Source organism: Coregonus clupeaformis, chromosome 31, assembly GCF_020615455.1.
Source record: "Coregonus clupeaformis isolate EN_2021a chromosome 31, ASM2061545v1, whole genome shotgun sequence".
NCBI classification, from domain to species: domain Eukaryota; kingdom Metazoa; phylum Chordata; class Actinopteri; order Salmoniformes; family Salmonidae; genus Coregonus; species Coregonus clupeaformis.
The window spans coordinates 8,005,393-8,023,166 of record NC_059222.1 but is presented as its reverse complement, the minus strand read 5'-3'; the positions used below and the strand labels follow the sequence as shown (position 1 = coordinate 8,023,166).

Genomic DNA, 17,774 nt, shown 5'->3' with positions numbered 1-17,774 from the left:
ATTCATTATATTTCTATGGTATTCATAGATCGCACCTCCGTCACTCGGTCGCGTCATACCATTGTTATGAACGTTCTCAAGCCGCCCTCTATCGGCGGCGCCATAGTGGTGCCTTAAGTGGTGATAAGAGACAGTGACACAGAAACAGCTGATTAGCATGCTAGCTGATCGGTAATGACTTAATACGTTCGTGAATTTTCCTAAATTATTAGATAGTCGTTCTATTTAAGCTGACTTTTTATTTAGCCCAACATACGCTATTTCGGACGATTTGGGTTTTGCGATTTTAGGCTAAGCGGAACCAGAACGAGCTAACATTAGTGTAGTCAGATATCGTTAGCTAGTTAGCCAGCTCGTAAACATTGGAGACAAAACAGCACTAAAAAACCTGATTTAACATCAAGCTGAATTATGGATCAAAATTACACCTCGTATCCTGTAAAACTGTTCGTTTACGACCTGTCTAACGGAATGGCTCGCCAGCTGAGCCCCCTCATGCTAGGTAAGTTGCAAGCTAGTTAGCGTTGGTTGTAATATTTTTTATGTTTATTTTGTATTAACAATAATAAATCAATACAAAGGTACACGAGGAACACAATAATATACAAAGGACATTGGGCTAGGGGGTACAAAACACATTACACAAAGACCTTAAGGGACCAGTGGCGACCTGTCATTCAGGGCAGGTGGGGCAGAGCCCCGTCGATGTGAATGGGGGCATGTTTGTTCTTTTCCTGTAGTCCACAATCAGCTCCTTTGTCTTGCTCACATTGAGGGAGAGGTTGTTGGCCTGGCACCGACGAAGATGGCGGCCTCGCGACTAGATCTTATGAAACTTTGCAGTATTTTGTTTTTTTATCTATTATTTTTTACATTATTAGCTCAAAAGTGTTTTGTATCATTACATACAGCGGGAAAAACTATTGGATATCAGAGCGGCGGTAACTCACCAGCATTACGACCAGGAATATGACTTTCCCGAAGCAGATCCTTTGTTTGCTCTCCCCAGGGCAATTGAACTGATTCCAGCGACTGATCCAAAACATTGTCAGTGGAGGAGAGGCACTCGGAGCGGCCTGCTGGTTCGACTTAGGAGGCGCGCACACCACCCACCGCTTCCAAGTATACTACCCGGTAATGTTCAATCTTTGGATAACAAGGTCGACGAGCTCAGGGCAAGGATTTCTTTCCAGAGAGACATCAAGGCCTGTAACATACTTTGTTTCACGGAAATATGGCTCTCTGGGGATATTCTGTCGAAATCGGTCCAGCCAGATGGGTTCTCAGTTCATCGCGCAGACAGAAATAAATATCTCTCCAGGAAGCAGAAGGGTGGAGGTGTGTGTTTCATGATTAACGACTCATGGTGTAATTGTAGTAACATACAGGAACTCAAGTCCTTTTGTTGACAAACTGAAATGGTCCACCCATGCAGACAGTGTGGTGAAGAAGGCGCAACAGTGCCTCTTCAACCTCAGGAGGCTGAAGAAATTTGGCTTGGCACCTAAAACCCTCACAAACTTTTACAGATGCACAATTGAGAGCATCCTGTCGGCTGTATCACCGCCTGGTACGGCAACTGCACCGCCCGTAACCGCAGGGCTCTCCAGAGGGTGGTGCGGTCTGCCGAACGCATTACCAGGGGCAAACTACCCACCCTCCAGGACACCTACAGCACCCAATGTCACAGGAAGGCCAAAAAGATAATCAAGGACATCAACCACCCGAGCCACTGCCTGTTCACCCCGCTATCATCCAGAAGGCGAGGTCAGTACAGGTGCATCAAAGCTGGGACCGAGATAATGGAAAAACAGCTTCTATCTCAAGGCCATCAGACTGTTAAATATTAGAGGATGTTGCTGCCTATTGAAATCACTGGCCACTTTAAGAAATGGAACACTGGTCACTTTAGTAATGTTTACATATCTTGCACTACTCATCTCATATGTATATACTGTATTCTATAATATTCTACTGTATCTTAGTCCATGCCACTCTGTCATTGCTTGTCCATATATGTACAGTGGGGAAAAAAAGTATTTAGTCAGCCACCAATTGTGCAAGTTCTCCCACTTAAAAAGATGAGAGGCCTGTAATTTTCATCATAGGTACATGTCAACTATGACAGACAAAATTAGATTTTTTTTCTCCAGAAAATCACATTGTAGGATTTTTTATGAATTTATTAGCAAATTATGGTGGAAAATAATTATTTGGTCAATAACAAAAGTTTCTCAATACTTTGTTATATACCCTTTGTTGGCAATGACACAGGTTAAACGTTTTCTGTAAGTCTTCACAAGGTTTTCACACACTGTTGCTGGTATTTTGGCCCATTCCTCCATGCAGATCTCCTCTAGAGCAGTGATGTTTTGGGGCTGTCGCTGGGCAACACATACTTTCAACTCCCTCCAAAGATTTTCTATGGGGTTAAGATCTGGAGACTGGCTAGGCCACTCCAGGACCTTGAAATGCTTCTTACGAAGCCACTCCTTCGTTGCCCCGGGCGGTGTGTTTGGGATCATTGTCATGCTGAAAGACCCAGCCACGTTTCATCTTCAATGCCCTTGCTGATGGAAGGAGGTTTTCACTCAAAATCTCACGATACATGGCCCCATTCATTCTTTCCTTTACACGGATCAGTCGTCCTGGTCCCTTTGCAGAAAAACAGCCCCAAAGCATGATGTTTCCACCCCCATGCTTCACAGTAGGTATGGTGTTCTTTGGATGCAACTCAGCATTCTTTGTCCTCCAAACACGACGAGTTGAGTTTTTACCAAAAAGTTATATTTTGGTTTCATCTGACCATATGACATTCTCCCAGTCCTCTTCTGGATCATCCAAAATGCATTCTAGCAAACTTCAGACGGGCCTGGACATGTACTGGCATAAGCAGGGGGACACGTCTGGCACTGCAGGATTTGAGTCCCTGGCGGCGTAGTGTGTTACTGATGGTAGGCTTTGTTACTTTGGTCCCAGCTCTCTGCAGGTCATTCACTAGGTCCCCCCGTGTGGTTCTGGGATTTTTGCTCACCGCTCTTGTGATCATTTTGACCCCACGGGGTGAGATCTTGCGTGGAGCCCCAGATCGAGGGAGATTATCAGTGGTCTTGTATGTCTTCCATTTCCTAATAATTGCTCCCACAGTTGATTTCTTCAAACCAAGCTGCTTACCTATTGCAGATTCAGTCTTCCCAGCCTGGTGCAGGTCTACAATTTTGTTTCTGGTGTCCTTTGACAGCTCTTTGGTCTTGGCCATAGTGGAGTTTGGAGTGTGACTGTTTGAGGTTGTGGACAGGTGTCTTTTATACTGATAACAAGTTCAAACAGGTGCCATTAATACAGGTAACGAGTGGAGGACAGAGGAGCCTCTTAAAGAAGAAGTTACAGGTCTGTGAGAGCCAGAAATCTTGCTTGTTTGTAGGTGACCAAATACCTATTTTCCACCATAATTTGCAAATAAATTCATTAAAAATCCTACAATGTGATTTTCTGGATTTTTTCTCCTCAATTTGTCTGTCATAGTTGACGTGTACCTATGATGAAAATTACAGGCCTCCCTCATCTTTTTAAGTGGGAGAACTTCCACAATTGGTGGCTGACTAAATACTTTTTTCCCCCACTGTATATATTCTTAAATTCCATTCCTTACTTAGATTTGTGTGTATTGGGTATATGTTGTAAAATTGTTAGATATTACTTGTGAGATATTACTGCACTGTCGGAGTTAGAAGCACAAGCATTTCGCTACACCCGCAATAACATCTGCTAAACACGTGTATGTGACAAATAAAATGTGATTTGATTTGACACTGCCAGGTCTCTGACCTCCTCCCTAGAGGCTGTCTCATCGTTGTCTGTGATCAGGCCTACCACTGTTGTGTCGTCAGCAAACTTAATGATGGTGTTGGAGTCGTGCTGTATATTTCAAAAGTGCTGAACAAATAGTTATATTGACTACGTCCGTCATCGCTCGTTCTGTCTTAATCAAAATTACGGACGACCTCTTATCCGCTCGTCGTCTCCTTAATATAGTTTGTACATCTCAATTGTCAGTAGAAACCACATTTGTTTAAGCAAGTCAGCCATATCAGCTATGTTTTTTTTAAAGGCAGTAAATGAGGTTGAATGAACTGTTTCGCTGCCAGACAAGGCTCCGCTGATAGCCAGGTGTAGCAGAGGTAAGGTGTTGGGACTCTGCTGTTGGGACAGCTTTATGTAGGCCCTAACAGTTTGTGGGCACTGTTTGTCACCGTTATAGTGCAATAAATGTATTGTTTAGTGTTGTGTAGTGGCTTTGCTGGCATGCATCTAAAAAATTTGGGGGGAGTTTGCACCACCAAGATTTACATGCTAAAATCACCAATGTAAGGGACATACACACATTTATAATTCAAAAAGCTTTTTTGTTGTTGGAGTATTTAATTGTCTTAAAATATTGTTAAATTTTATTTTGTAAGGTAAGAAAAAAGGGTTGTTTTTGTTTGTAAATGTAGATTTGTGAATATGAAATTTGGCCAGAAGAATAATTATATTAATTAGATAAAATAGTTAAAAATTATTTTTATTGTAGGTAAAGAATCCAAGCAGCACATCTCTCCATAATAGGGTACAATCTTCATAAATATGATCAATTATAATCTACTGATGTCTTGCCACAGATTCTTTACATAAATATTGCCAAAAGAGATGTGGGTGGTAGTTACAAAGATACAATTTGTGTTTGTCTTTTTTAAAACTTCTTCATATAGTGGTTGGCAGGATAATATTTATGAATCATAAAAAAATGCATTTAGTTAATAAGTAGGTATGTGTGAGGCAACATCCACACTTTTTCCAACAGATATGAACAATAAGGCATTACATAAGGTATTTACACTGAACAAAAATATAAACGCAACATACAACAATTTCAAAGATTTTACTGAGTTACAGTTCCTATAAGGAAATCAGTCAATGGAAATATATTAATTAAGCCCTAATTAATTGATTTAACATGACTGGGAAAACAGATATGCATCTGTTGGTTATAGATTTTTAAAAATAAAAATAAGACAATAGGGGTCGTGGATCAGAAAACCAGTCAGTATCTAGTGTGACCACCATTTGTCTCATGCAGTGCGACAGATCTCCTTTGCATACAGTTGATCAGGCTGTTGATTGTGGAATGTTGTCCCACTCCTCTTCAATGGCTGTGCGAAGTTGATGGATATTTGCGGGAACTGGAACACGCTGTCGTGCACGTCTATCCAGAGCATCCTAAACATGCTCAATGGGCGACATGTCTGGTGAGTATGCAGGCCATGGAAGAACTGGGAAATGTTCAGCTTCCAGAAATTGTGTACAGATCCTTGCGACATGGGGCCGTACATTATCATGCTGAAACATGACGTGACGGCGGCGGATGAATGGCACGACAATGGGCCTCAGCATCTTGTCATGGTATATCTGCATTCAAATTGCCATTGATAAAATGCAATTGTGTTCGTTGTCCGTAGCTTATGCCTGCCCATGCCATAACCCCACCACCACCATGGGGCACTCTGTTCACAACATTAACATCAGCAAACCGCTGGCCCACACGCTACCATCTGCCCGGTACAGTTGAAACCGGAATTCATCTGTGAAGAGCACACTTCTCCAGCGTGCCAGTGGCCATCGAAGGTGAGCATTTGCCCACTGAAGTCGGTTACGATGCCGAACTGCAGTCAGGTTAAGACCCTGGTGAGGAGATCGAGCACGCAGATGAGCTTCCCTGAGACAGTTTCTGACAGTTTGTGCACAAATTATGCAAACCCACAGTTTTATCAGCTGTCCGGGTGGCTGATCTCCGACAATTCCTCAGGTGATGAAGCCGGATGTGGAGGTCCTGGGCTGGCGTGGTTACACGTGGTCTGCGGTTCTGAGGCCGGTTGGGACGTACTGCCAAATTCTCTAAAATGACGTTGGAGAAATGAACATTCAATTATCAGGAAACGGCTCTGGTGGACATGCCTGCAATTGCACGCTCCCTCAAAACTTTAGACATCTGTGGCATTGTGTTGTGTGACAAAACTGCACATTTTAGAGTGGCCTTTTATTGTCCCCAGCACAAGATGCACCTGTGCAATGATCATGCTGTTTAATCATCTTCTTGATATGCCACACCTGTCAGGTGGATGGATTATCTTGGCAAAGGAGAAATGCTCACTAACAGGGATGTAAAACAAATTTGTGCACAAAATGTGAGAGAAATAAGATTTATGTGAGTATGGTAAATGTCTGGGGTCTTTTATAAACCGTTTTTATAGTTTCAAAATGTCCAAATTGTGTGTTTTTTTAAATCCTAATTGAATATTGTATGTGTATGTATATTACTGCAAATATTGATCAAATTCCTTGTGTATGATCATATATTTTGATACATTGAATGTTAATATTGTGAACTTATGTTATAATTTTTTTTACCTCCTGTTTCAGGAGGTGATGTCACTGAGTACTGCCCCTATAGTCTCCTGAGTGGCGCAGTGGTCTAAGGCACTGCATCGCAGTGCTAGCTGTGCCACTAGAGATCCTGGTTCGAATCCAGGCTCTGTCGTAGCCGGCCGTGACCGGGAGACCCATGGGGCGGCGCACAATTGGTCCAGCGTCGTCCAGGGTAGGGGAGGGAATGGCCGGCAGGGATGTAGCTCAGTTGATAGACCATGGCGTTTGCAACGCCAGGGTTGTGGGTTCGATTCCCACGGGGGGCCAGTATAAAAAAGATATGTATTCACAAACTGTAAGTCGCTCTGGATAAGAGCGTCTGCTAAATGACTAAAATGTAAATGTAAATGTATATATAGGACCTTCCACCCCCACCTGGGATATGGATGCCTGATGAAGACCTAAGGGTCAAAACGTTGTTATAAATCAGGGTTCTTCAATTCCGGTCCTGGAGGGCCGAAACACCTATGTTTTTCATCCCTACCTTCTAATCAGGGGCTAATTCAGACCTGGGACACCAGGTGAGTGCAATTAACTACCAGGTAGAAATAAAAAACAGAAGTGTTTCGGCCCTCCAGGACCGGAATTGAAGAACCCTGTTATAAATAAATATCACCTGGGAGCATGAGCAGCAGTGTGCTGCGTTTTCCATCTTTTATTTCAGCTCATGAAACATGGGACCAACACTTTACATGTTGCGTTTATATTTTTGTTCCATGTAGATACAAGCTTTGGTTGGAATAGAAGTTGTATTATCAGCAGAGAGTGATGCCACACAGAACAAGGAGCAAATATCTTTGGTGATGCAAGAGCGGGGAGAGCTGGGGCTCCCTAAAAACACACCACTTCGATACAAGTGACTTTTTGTAGCAGGGATGAGGAGAGACTGAGGATGCAATTTAGGCCCATGGGCTGAACTTATTATTTATGCCTAGCTCTCATTCACAAAATGTACATATAAACTATTTTCTTCTATTCACAGGGAAACAGCTTGATGGAATATGGTGAGTAAATTATGTATTCTTTGATGATTTAAGTTCTTATTGTTAGTGAGGACAAAGGTCAAGTTTATGTACACCTGTCATTTCATAACTGGATGTTGTAAAATATGTTGAATATTAGCTACATGAATGTCATGATATTTATATTTTTCCCCCAGTGTTTTTAAGTCTGTTAATTGATAATCCCTCTTAATGTGAAATGAAACAGTAACCTATTCCTCTCAGGCACACTGCTATTGTTGTCCATGGAGAGGAGTTCTTCTATGGGGGAGAGGGCATCGCAAACTGCCCACCTGTAAGACAACGTTTTATTTTATTCCTTCCTACAATGAACTAGACCTGTAAATCTCTTTCTGCGTTGTCTACAGAACTCTAAGTTAGAGTTGCCCCAAACATAGATGTTGTGATACTCAATTAATCCTGGGGCTAAGTAAAAGCTGCAAATACAGGGCCATTGGAGGACAACTGAGCAAGCAGGGGACATGACTAAGCTGTTTGTGTTTGTTGAGTGTTTCAGGGTGGGACGTCCCTGGGAGAGCCCAACTCCATAATAGACCTGGGCATCACAGAGGTGACTGAGGAGATCTTTATGGAGTACCTGTCTTCACTGGGAGAGTCCACGTACAGGTGAGGCTAAGGCACCTGGTGTATCTTAACTCCACAGGGAATATATATATATACAGTGGGGAGAACAAGTATTTGATACACTGCCGATTTTGCAGGTTTTCCTACTTACAAAGCATGTAGAGGTCTGTAATTTTTATCATAGGTACACTTCAACTGTGAGAGACGGAATCTAAAACAACAATCCAGAAAATCACATTGTATGATTTTTAAGTAATTAATTTGCATTTTATTGCATGACATAAGTATTTGATACATCAGAAAAGCAGAACTTAATATTTGGTACAGAAACCTTTGTTTGCAATTACAGAGATCATACGTTTCTTGTAGGTCTTGACCAGGTTTGCACACACTGCAGCAGGGATTTTGGCCCACTCCTCCATACAGACCTTCTCCAGATCCTTCAGGTTTCGGGGCTGTCGCTGGGCAATACGGACTATCAGCTCCCTCCAAAGATGTTCTATTGGGTTCAGGTCTGGAGGCTGGCTAGGCCACTCCAGGACCTTGAGATGATTCTTACAGAGCCACTCCTTAGTTGCCCTGGCTGTGTGTTTCAGGTCGTTGTCATGCTGGAAGACCCAGCCACGACCCATCTTCAATGCTCTTACTGAGGGAAGGAGGTTGTTGGCCAAGATCTCGCGATACATGGCCCCATCCATCCTCTCCTCAATACGGTGCAGTTGTCCTGTCCCCTTTGCAGAAAAGCATCCCCAAAGAATGATGTTTCCACCTCCATGGTTCACGGTTGGGATGGTGTTCTTGGGGTTGTACTCATCCTTCTTCTTCCTCCAAACACAGCGAGTGGAGTTTAGACCAAAAAGCTATATTTTTGTCTCATCAGACCACATGACCTTCTCCCATTCCTCCTCTGGATCATCCAGATGGTCATTGGCAAACTTCAGACGGGCCTGGACATGCGCTGGCTTGAGCAGGGGGACCTTGCGTGCGCTGCAGGATTTTAATCCATGACGGCGTAGTGCGTTACTAATGGTTTTCTTTGAGACTGTGGTCCCAGCTCTCTTCAGGTCATTGACCAGGTCCTGCCGTGTAGTTCTGGGCTGATCCTTCACCTTCCTCATGATCATTGATGCCCCACGAGGTGAGATCTTGCATGGAGCCCCAGACCGAGGGTGATTGACCATCATCTTGAACTTCTTCTATTTTCTAATAATTGCACCAACAGTTGTTGCCTTCTCACCAAGCTGCTTGCCTATTGTCCTGTAGCCCATCCCAGCCTTGTGCAGGTCTACAATTTTATCCCTGATGTCCTTACACAGCTCTCTGGTCTTGGCCATTGTGGAGAGGTTGGAGTCTGTATGATTGAGTGTGTGGACAGGTCTCTTTTATACAGGTAACGAGTTCAAACAGGTGCAGTTAATACAGGTAATGAGTGGAGAACAGGAGGGCTTCTTAAAGAAAAACTAACAGGTCTGTGAGAGACGGAATTCTTACTGTTTGGTAGGTGATCAAATACTTATGTCATGCAATAAAATGCAAATTAATTACTTAATCATACAATGTGATTTTCTGGAAATTCTGCCTCTCACAGTTAAAGTGTACCTATGATAAATATTACAGACCTCTACATGCTTTGTAAGTAGGAAAACCTGCAAAATCGGCAGTGTATCAAATACTTGTTCTCCCCAATGTATGTATGTGTGTGTATATATATATATATATTGTTACGTTATTTAAATGGATTAAATAAAACCATTTCCTCATCAATCTAAACACAATACCCCATAATGACAAAGCGAAAACAGATTTTTTGAAATGTTAGCAAATTTATTAAAAATAAAAACAGAAATACCGTATTTACATAAGTATTCAGACCCTTTGCTATGACTCGAAATTGAGCTCAGGTGCATCCTGTTTCCATTGATCATCCTTGAGATGTTTCTACAACTTGATTGGAGTCCACCTGTGGTAAATTCAATTGATTGGACATGATTTGGAAAGGCACACACCTGTCTAATATAAGGTCCCATAGTTGACAGTGCATGTCAGAGCAAAAACCAAGTCATGAGTTCGAAGGAATTGTCCATAGAGCTCCAAGACAGGATTGTTTCGAGGCACAGATCTGGAGAAGTATACCAAAAAATGTCTGCAGCATTGAAGGTCCCCAAGAATACAGTGGCCTCCATCATTCTTAAATGGAAGAAGTTTGGAGCCACCAACAATCTTCCTTGAGCTGGCCGCCTGGCCAAAGGGGGAGAAGGGCATTGGTCAGGGAGGTGACCAAGAACCCGATGGTCACTCTGACAAAGCTCCAGAGTTCTTCTGTGGAGATAGGAGAACATTCCAGAAGGACAACCATCTCTGCAGCACTCCACCAATCAGGTCTTTATGGTAGAGTGGCCAGAGGGAAGCCAATCCTCAGTAAAAGGCACATGACAGCCCGCTTGGAGTTTGCCAAAAGGCACCTAAAGACTCTCAGACCATGAGAAACAAGATTCTCTGGTCTAATGAAACCAAGATTAAACTCTTTGGCCTGAATGCCAAGCGTCACGTCTGGAGGAAACCTGGCACCATCCCTACATTGAAGCACGGTGGTGTTGGCATCATGCTGTGGGGATGTTTTTCAGCGGCAGGAACTGGGAGACTGGTCAGGATCGAGGGAAAGATGAACGGAGCAAAGTACAGAGAGATCCTTGATGAAAACCTGCTCCAGGTTCACCTTCCAACAGGACAACGACCCTAAGCACACAGCCAACAAAACACAGGAGTGGCTTCAGGACAAGTCTATGAATGTCCTTGGGTGGCCCAGCCAGAGCCCACACTTTAACCCGATCTAACATCTCTGGAGAGACCTGAAAATAACTGTGCAGCGACACTCCCCATCCAACCTGACAAAGCTTGAGAGGATCTGCAGAAAATAATGGGAGAAACTCCCCAAATACAGGTGTGCCAAGCTTGTAGCGTCATACCTAAGAAGACTCGAGGCTGTAATCGCTGCCAAAGGTTTTTCAACAAAGTAGTGAGTAAAGGGTCTGAATACTTATGTAAATGTGTTATTTCAGTTTTAGTTTTTTTGCAAAATGTCTAAAAACCTGTTTTTGCTTTGTCATTATGGGGTATTGTGTGGAGATTGATGAGGTAAAAAAACAATTTAATCAATTTTAGAATAAGGCTGGAACGTAACAAAATGTGGAAAAAGTAATGGTGTCTGAATACTTTCCAAATGCACTGTATGGATGGATGGATATGTGCAGTTGGATACTGACAATCTTTTTCTCTCTCTCTCGCACTCTCCCTCACCCTATCCACTCTGTCCCTGTCTTTGCTTCTTTCTTTCTCTCGCTCCCCCCCCCCCCCTCTCTCTCTCCCGCACTCTGTAGGGGGAACCAGTACCATCTGTTTGAGTGGAACTGTAACACATTCAGTAATGAAGTGGCCCAGTTCCTCACCGGCAGCAAGATCCCCGCCCACATCACAGACCTGCCGGCTGAAGTGCTCTCCACGTGAGTTACCCCTCTCTCCCCTCCCTTGTTTCTCTAGCAACAAGAACCTGTTGTCAGACATATAGAGTGTAGTGCGGGAGCGTGGCACAGCGATAGTGCTGCAGTCTTCCAAGAACATATTGTCCATGAGCGACATTGGTATGAATTCCAGCCCTGACACTTTCGTGCAGTCTCTCCTCTACCTGTACCCCTATATCTACTGAATAAAGAAAAAAATACGCAAGGATGACAAGTCTCCGTTCACATGTAGAGTGTAGACTAGGGCTCTCCAACCCTGTTCCTGGGAAAAACGAAAACTTACAGGACGGTAGCTCTCCAGGAACAGGGTTGGTGAGCCCTGGTGGAGACCCCTTGACTTTTTCAAAATTTTGTTACGTTACAGCCTTATTCTAAAATGGATTAAATCGTTTTTTCCCCTCATCAATCTACACACAATACCCCATAATGACAAAGCATAAACAGGTTTTTATAAATTTTTGCAAATTTATAAAAAAAACTATAACTGAAATATCACATTTACATAAGTATTCAAACACTTTTATTCAGTACTTTGTTGAAGCACCTTTGGCAGCGATTACAGCCTCAAGTCTTTTTGGGTATGACGCTACAAGCTTGGCACTCCTGTATTTGGGGAGTTTCTCCCATTCTTCTCTGCAGATCCTCTCAAGCTCTGTCAGGTCGGATGGGGAGCGTCACTGCACAGCTATCTTCAGGTCTCTCCAGAGATGTTAGATCGGGTTCAAGTCTGGGCTCTGGCTGGGCCACTCAAGGACATTCAGAGACTTTTCCTGAAGCCACTCCTGCGTTGTCTTGGCTGTGTGCTTAGGGTCGTTGTCCTGTTGGAAGGTGAACCTTCGCCCCAGTCTGAAAATCATCCCCACAGCATAATGCTAACACCACCGTGCTTCAATGTAGGGATGGTGCCGGGTTTCCTCCAGACGTGACGCTTGGCATTCAGGCCAAAGAGTTCAATCTTGGTTTCATCAGACCAGAGAATCTTGTTTCTCATGGTCTGAGAGTCTCCAAGCGGGCTGTCATGTGTCTTTTACTTAGGAGTGGCTTCCGTCTGGCCACTCTACCATAAAGGCCTGATTGGTGGAGTGCTGCAGAGATGGTTGTCCTTCTGGAAGGTCCTCCCATCTCCACAGAGGAACTCTGGAGCTCTGTCAGAGTGACCATCAGGTTTTTGGTCACCTCCCTGACCCCGATTGCTCAGTTTGGTCGGGCGGCCAGCTCTAGGAAGAGTCTTGGTGTTTCCAAACGTCTTCCATTTAAGAATGATGGAGGCACTGTGTTCTTGGTGACCTTCAATGCTGCAGAAATGTTTTGGTACCCTTCCACAGATCTGTGCCTCGTCACAATCCTGTCTCTGAGCTCTACGGACAATTCCTTCGACATCATGGCTTGGTTTTTGCTCTGACATGCACTGTCAACTGTGGGACCTTATATAGACAGGTGTGTGCCTTTCCACAGGTGGACTCCAATCAAGTTGTAGAAACATCTCAAGGATGATCAATGGAAACAGGATGCACCTGAGCTCAATTTTGAGTCTCATAGCAAAGGGTCTGAATACTTATGTAAATAAGGTATTTCTGTTTTCTATTTTTAATAAATTTACAAACAAATCCAAAAACCTGTTTTCACTTTGTCATTATGGGGTTTTGTATGTAGATTGATGAGAGTTTTTATTTATTTAATAAATTGTAGTATAAGGCTGTAATGTAACAAAATGTGGAAAAAGTCAAGGGGTCTGAATAGTTTCCGAATGCACTGTATGTGCCAAATTTGACACTTAATCAGGATCCGGCACCTCTCCGTTTTGGACTGTTTTGTTCCGGAACCTATTTGGCCGGATCCGGTACCTCTCGTGGCATGAAAAATAATTTTCACTTTTTGCAATGTAAAAATTATAATAAAAGCGATCTGCCTCTTCGTTTGAGTTGTCTCTTCGTTAATTATCTTGCCCCCACAAAAAAAACGTTATGTGAAAAAGTACATTTTCAGCCCGGGCCTAATATTCTAAGAGTTGATTTGGGTTGGGGCGGCTAGGTTTATGGTTTGCGCAACATTGTAACCCATGTTTGAGACCAACGCACGGCCGTGATTGTGTGAGAAGCGCGCCAGTATCTCTCATATAACTAGAATGAGATTCACTTTCTATGATCTCTCTGCTCTGATAGACATGAGCTTGCAACTCTCATCTCTCCAGCATTGCACTGCATCATTTATTGCGTTATAGAATCATAGCCGCGCGAAGGGTTCTGAAGGAATTGCAGCACCCCTGATAAATTGAAATACGTTGGCCAAAGTTATAGAATTCCTGCCGTCTGTTCAAAAATAAATGAAATAATTCAGAAGAGCCTACTACACCATGAGAAGGCCTGTAATTTAGCCACAGGGGATCAATAGCTTCTTTAAAAGCCCAATAACAAGGAATAGCCTACAGTCGGGAACGCGCAGCAAATCTGTCGGTGAAAAAACAGTATCTTTCGCAATATTTCAAATACAATTGAGGGAAAACACAGGTTGGAAAGCAATTGGCTCCTGCTGAAAAGTGAAGACTATGCTGTAGGCTACCAAAATATTCAATCAACTTCCAAATATTGTTTACAAAGAGAGAGAGGCTTTTGGCACGATCGCATCGGCCATCACCAGCGAGTGAGCTGCTCATCATTGGGTGAGTCAGTGAAACTGGAAAGCATTTTTACGACTGTAGCCTACAATATGTGTCCCCACATACCTAGGCCTAGGCTATTGATGGATTCAAGACAAGGTCATTTTATTGATCTCAGATTCTCATTTTGTCAGTGTTAAAGGTAGCCTGCCATTTCAATCATTTGTGCGGTATTAAAAAAGATTCTGCCGAAGTCTCCATTCATGTAAAATGACGTAGAATTGCGTGAAATGTGTTTATAAAAGGCAAATAATTTCTCGGACCATAGGCTACAAAAATGTTTCCCCATGGGTGCAACTTCTGTAAGTGTCTCTACTCTACTGCTCAATGCCACTACGCAAATGCGATGATATACATGCAATACTTTATTATAAAGGTGATTTTTTTTCTTTTCCAGAACTCCCAGGTCACCTCACGCTCTCTTTTTCTTCCGGCACCTCCCGATTTACAAATTAAGCACTGCACTTACTGTATGTTTCAAGTTAAGTTTAGTTTGTTGGAATGTGTGATATAAATAAGGAAAGCTTGTTCAAAACATAAGTCACTGTGTGGAGTTCATCGTGTTACTCCCTAATGATCAGATTCTAATTTGTGTGGCGTTCCACTTTCTGTCACCCGCAGGCCTTTCGGCCAGGCGCTACGCCCTCTTCTGGACTCCATCAATATTGCACCTCAGGGGGGCAACAACTTCAATGGACACTATGGCCAGAGATAGACCGATAACACAGGTGCACAGAGTAATATATTAAACGATCAGTCAGTCTGTGTGTGGGGGGTGGGAGATCTGCAGCTCTGGACCTTTGTGAGTCCCTTACTGATGTACGTCAGTCAGTGGGCCAGGCAGCAACCTAACCCAACCTGACCTCTTTAATACCTTAAAGGCCCAGTGCAGTCAGAAATGTGATTTTCCTGTGTTGTTTTTATATATATTGGAATAATACTGGGAAATTATGAAAAGTGTAGGAGCTGTTTGAAAAGGTAGCTGGACATTTCAGTGTGTTTTGGTGGGATGGAGTTTTGGCCTTTCATGGTGACATCACCATGTGGTAAATTAGTTAATAGACCAATAAGAAAGAGAGTTCCAAACCTCTGCCAATAACAGCAAATTTTTCGTTTTCCCCTCCCCACTCAGACCACTCCCAGACAGTCTTAGCAAAATTATTTGCTAAGAAGCTATTTTTGTTTCTTTTTGACCAATTTAATTTAAAATAATCACACTAAGTTACTTAATTGTTCCCCAGAAATGATTTGTTATTGATATAAAAACAGCTGCATTGGACCTTTAACACCAGCCCAGCCTGACACTCCTCAGACTTAACGCGATCCTACCTAACTTACCCCTTTTCCACTGTAAACTTGGCCTGCGATCCTTGTATGTATCAAGCTGGTATTAGGCCGTAAGTGTATAATATGATGGAGCTTTCTTCTACTCTCCATAGGAGCCCATGATCAGCTGAATGTAAAACTAGGGAGCTGCAAGGTTTCTCTCTAGAGCCAGAGCTGTAGCTCTTTCCTGCACAGGGGTGGGTAGGGTGTCCTTTTACCTTCCTATTATAAGTAAGTATTAAGTAAGCTATTTTAGTGTTTTTATTATTATTACCATAACATGACTGCATTGACAGAGAAGATGAAAAGGAAAGAGAAACAAACAATAATGTTTGAGATTTTAGCTGAAGACGTGATAAAACTTCACAGATTCTGACTTGCACTTGTCTTTATATTGTGAACTTGCGTATTCACATATCTTCGTACCAACTTCCAATTGTCTTGCATCTAGGTTTATCCCTTGAAAACATTGTTGCACACACACTCAAGATCATCAAGCAAGACCTCGTGTGACCTGTATGTGAGATTTTACAGTAATACACTGAACAACTGCATCTTTCCAGAATTGGTATACTTATACCTTTCAAATGAGCAGGAATGCACCATATCTAGCCATTTTCTAAGATTGGAATGTTGTTGAGGCTCTCTGTACTGTTTTTTGCACTCAGTGTGCAGCCTAATGTTGGTCCAGCATAGGAAATCACTCTCCATATCAAGAGTTATGCCAACCGCCATTCACCTTTTTCCTGATATCAAGTATCTGTGATTTTGTTGCCATTATTTGTTTGTTTTGATCTGTTTATTTATTTTAATATTATATACACAAGACTGTCTTTGTAAGTTAAATATTTTAATGTATTACCTAATGTCATTATGCGCATACATATCGTTATAACTATTGTATTATCAACATTAATATATTCCGTAATTCACATTTGGGATTGAGTCAAAGTTGTGATACCCCAAGAAATTCCACCCTTACTCTGTCCACAATTGTGATGTAAAGATCCTGTTTCTATTTTACGAAACTCTTGCCTCTGCTTGATAAAGACAACTTTTCTCTAAGTATTGTTGTGTATGTGTCTTTTTGTGTTAACTTCACAAGATCCAGAAGGAGGGAGTTCCACAGTGAAATACACACCAACATGCTGTGTGCTACCAGCCTCTGACTATGGTTATTTTTGTACAGGTAGTTTACTAAACTAATACTTAATCACCCAGAAATATCCCTTCAGCCAGTGATCAGTGGGAGACAATACTACATTATGTGATGGTGTGTAAGATACTTTTTGAGTGATACTGGAAAGTGCTTTTGATGACTGTAATGCCCAGAATGTCCACGTGGTGGGGATGTTGGTTTTCTAGTTTCAGATTTTCTAATTTCCTGTCTCGAGTCCACTCTGGACAACACTTTACCAAATATGTTTTATACCCAAGATAGACCACAGCCTGTTTCCAATGGGAGCAAATTAATCATAGTGGTCAGAACAAGCAAGGAGGTGGGCAGAGCCAAGCACGAGCTAGTGAGATCCTATTGGTGCGTTCTAGCATGTATTTGCATATTTCCATTAGGGAACGCCTACTCTGTGAAGTGCGCGTGTGCAATAACTAAATTCGCCCTTGCACTCCTAAACAACGCAATTTTTAGAAACACTGACAAAGGGTAAAGTCTAAAAAACTTAGTCCACTCTGTTCGTAACATATTCTAGTTTTGGGAACAGAAAATTGTATTGAGATCAGATGTTCCATCGATGAGAAAGTTAGCAGAATGTTGGCCAAAATCCATCTCATCCATCATCTCTCACTGCCGGTCACTGGGCTTCCTCTAATCACCATATTTGGTGGTGAGTTGAAATACCAACCGCATGCTTCAGATTTAGACATTCAGTCAAACATCTGGCTCATTGTTCTATCTGTGACTTTACTCTACACGTCAGGGAGCACAGAATTGAGGAAAAAAACCAATAACCTGTGTGAAAAATGTGAGCAGCTTGAGGGTGTGTAGACTCTTCGTGGCTATTGTGAGCAAGGAGTCTTCTTAGGGAGCAATGCTTTCTTTTCTTCCCTCCCTCCTTTCTTTCATCAGGTGTGACAAATGAGAGTTTTGAGAATGACACAAATACTAATTTTCACAAAGTCTGCTGCCTCAGTTTTGATGATGGCAATTTGCATATACTCCAGAATATCATGGAGTGATCAGATGAATTGCAATTAATTGCCAAG

The 17,774-nt window shown here is 42.5% G+C and overlaps 1 protein-coding gene across 6 annotated transcripts; it reads left to right on the top strand.

Moving 5' to 3' along the window:
- The first annotated feature begins 70 nt into the window (after positions 1-70).
- On the top strand, positions 71-16,616 carry LOC121547457 (desumoylating isopeptidase 1). 6 transcript variants are annotated; one of them, XR_005996526.2, is made up of 8 exons: positions 82-502; positions 7,448-7,469; positions 7,692-7,761; positions 7,984-8,093; positions 11,429-11,551; positions 14,847-14,953; positions 15,665-15,748; positions 16,003-16,616. XR_005996526.2 is itself a non-coding variant. In XM_041858765.2 (7 exons), exons 1-6 carry the CDS (start codon positions 412-414, stop codon positions 14,938-14,940), a joined length of 510 nt encoding a protein of 169 aa, XP_041714699.1. In that variant the 5' UTR covers positions 82-411; the 3' UTR covers positions 14,941-14,953; positions 16,003-16,616. The 6 variants fall into 6 exon arrangements, 4 of the variants coding, with proteins under 4 accessions (XP_041714697.1, XP_041714699.1, XP_041714698.1 ...); XR_005996525.2 differs by having other exon boundaries at positions 15,665-15,782; XM_041858765.2 differs by lacking the exon at positions 15,665-15,748.
- Positions 16,617-17,774: the final 1,158 nt, after the last annotated feature.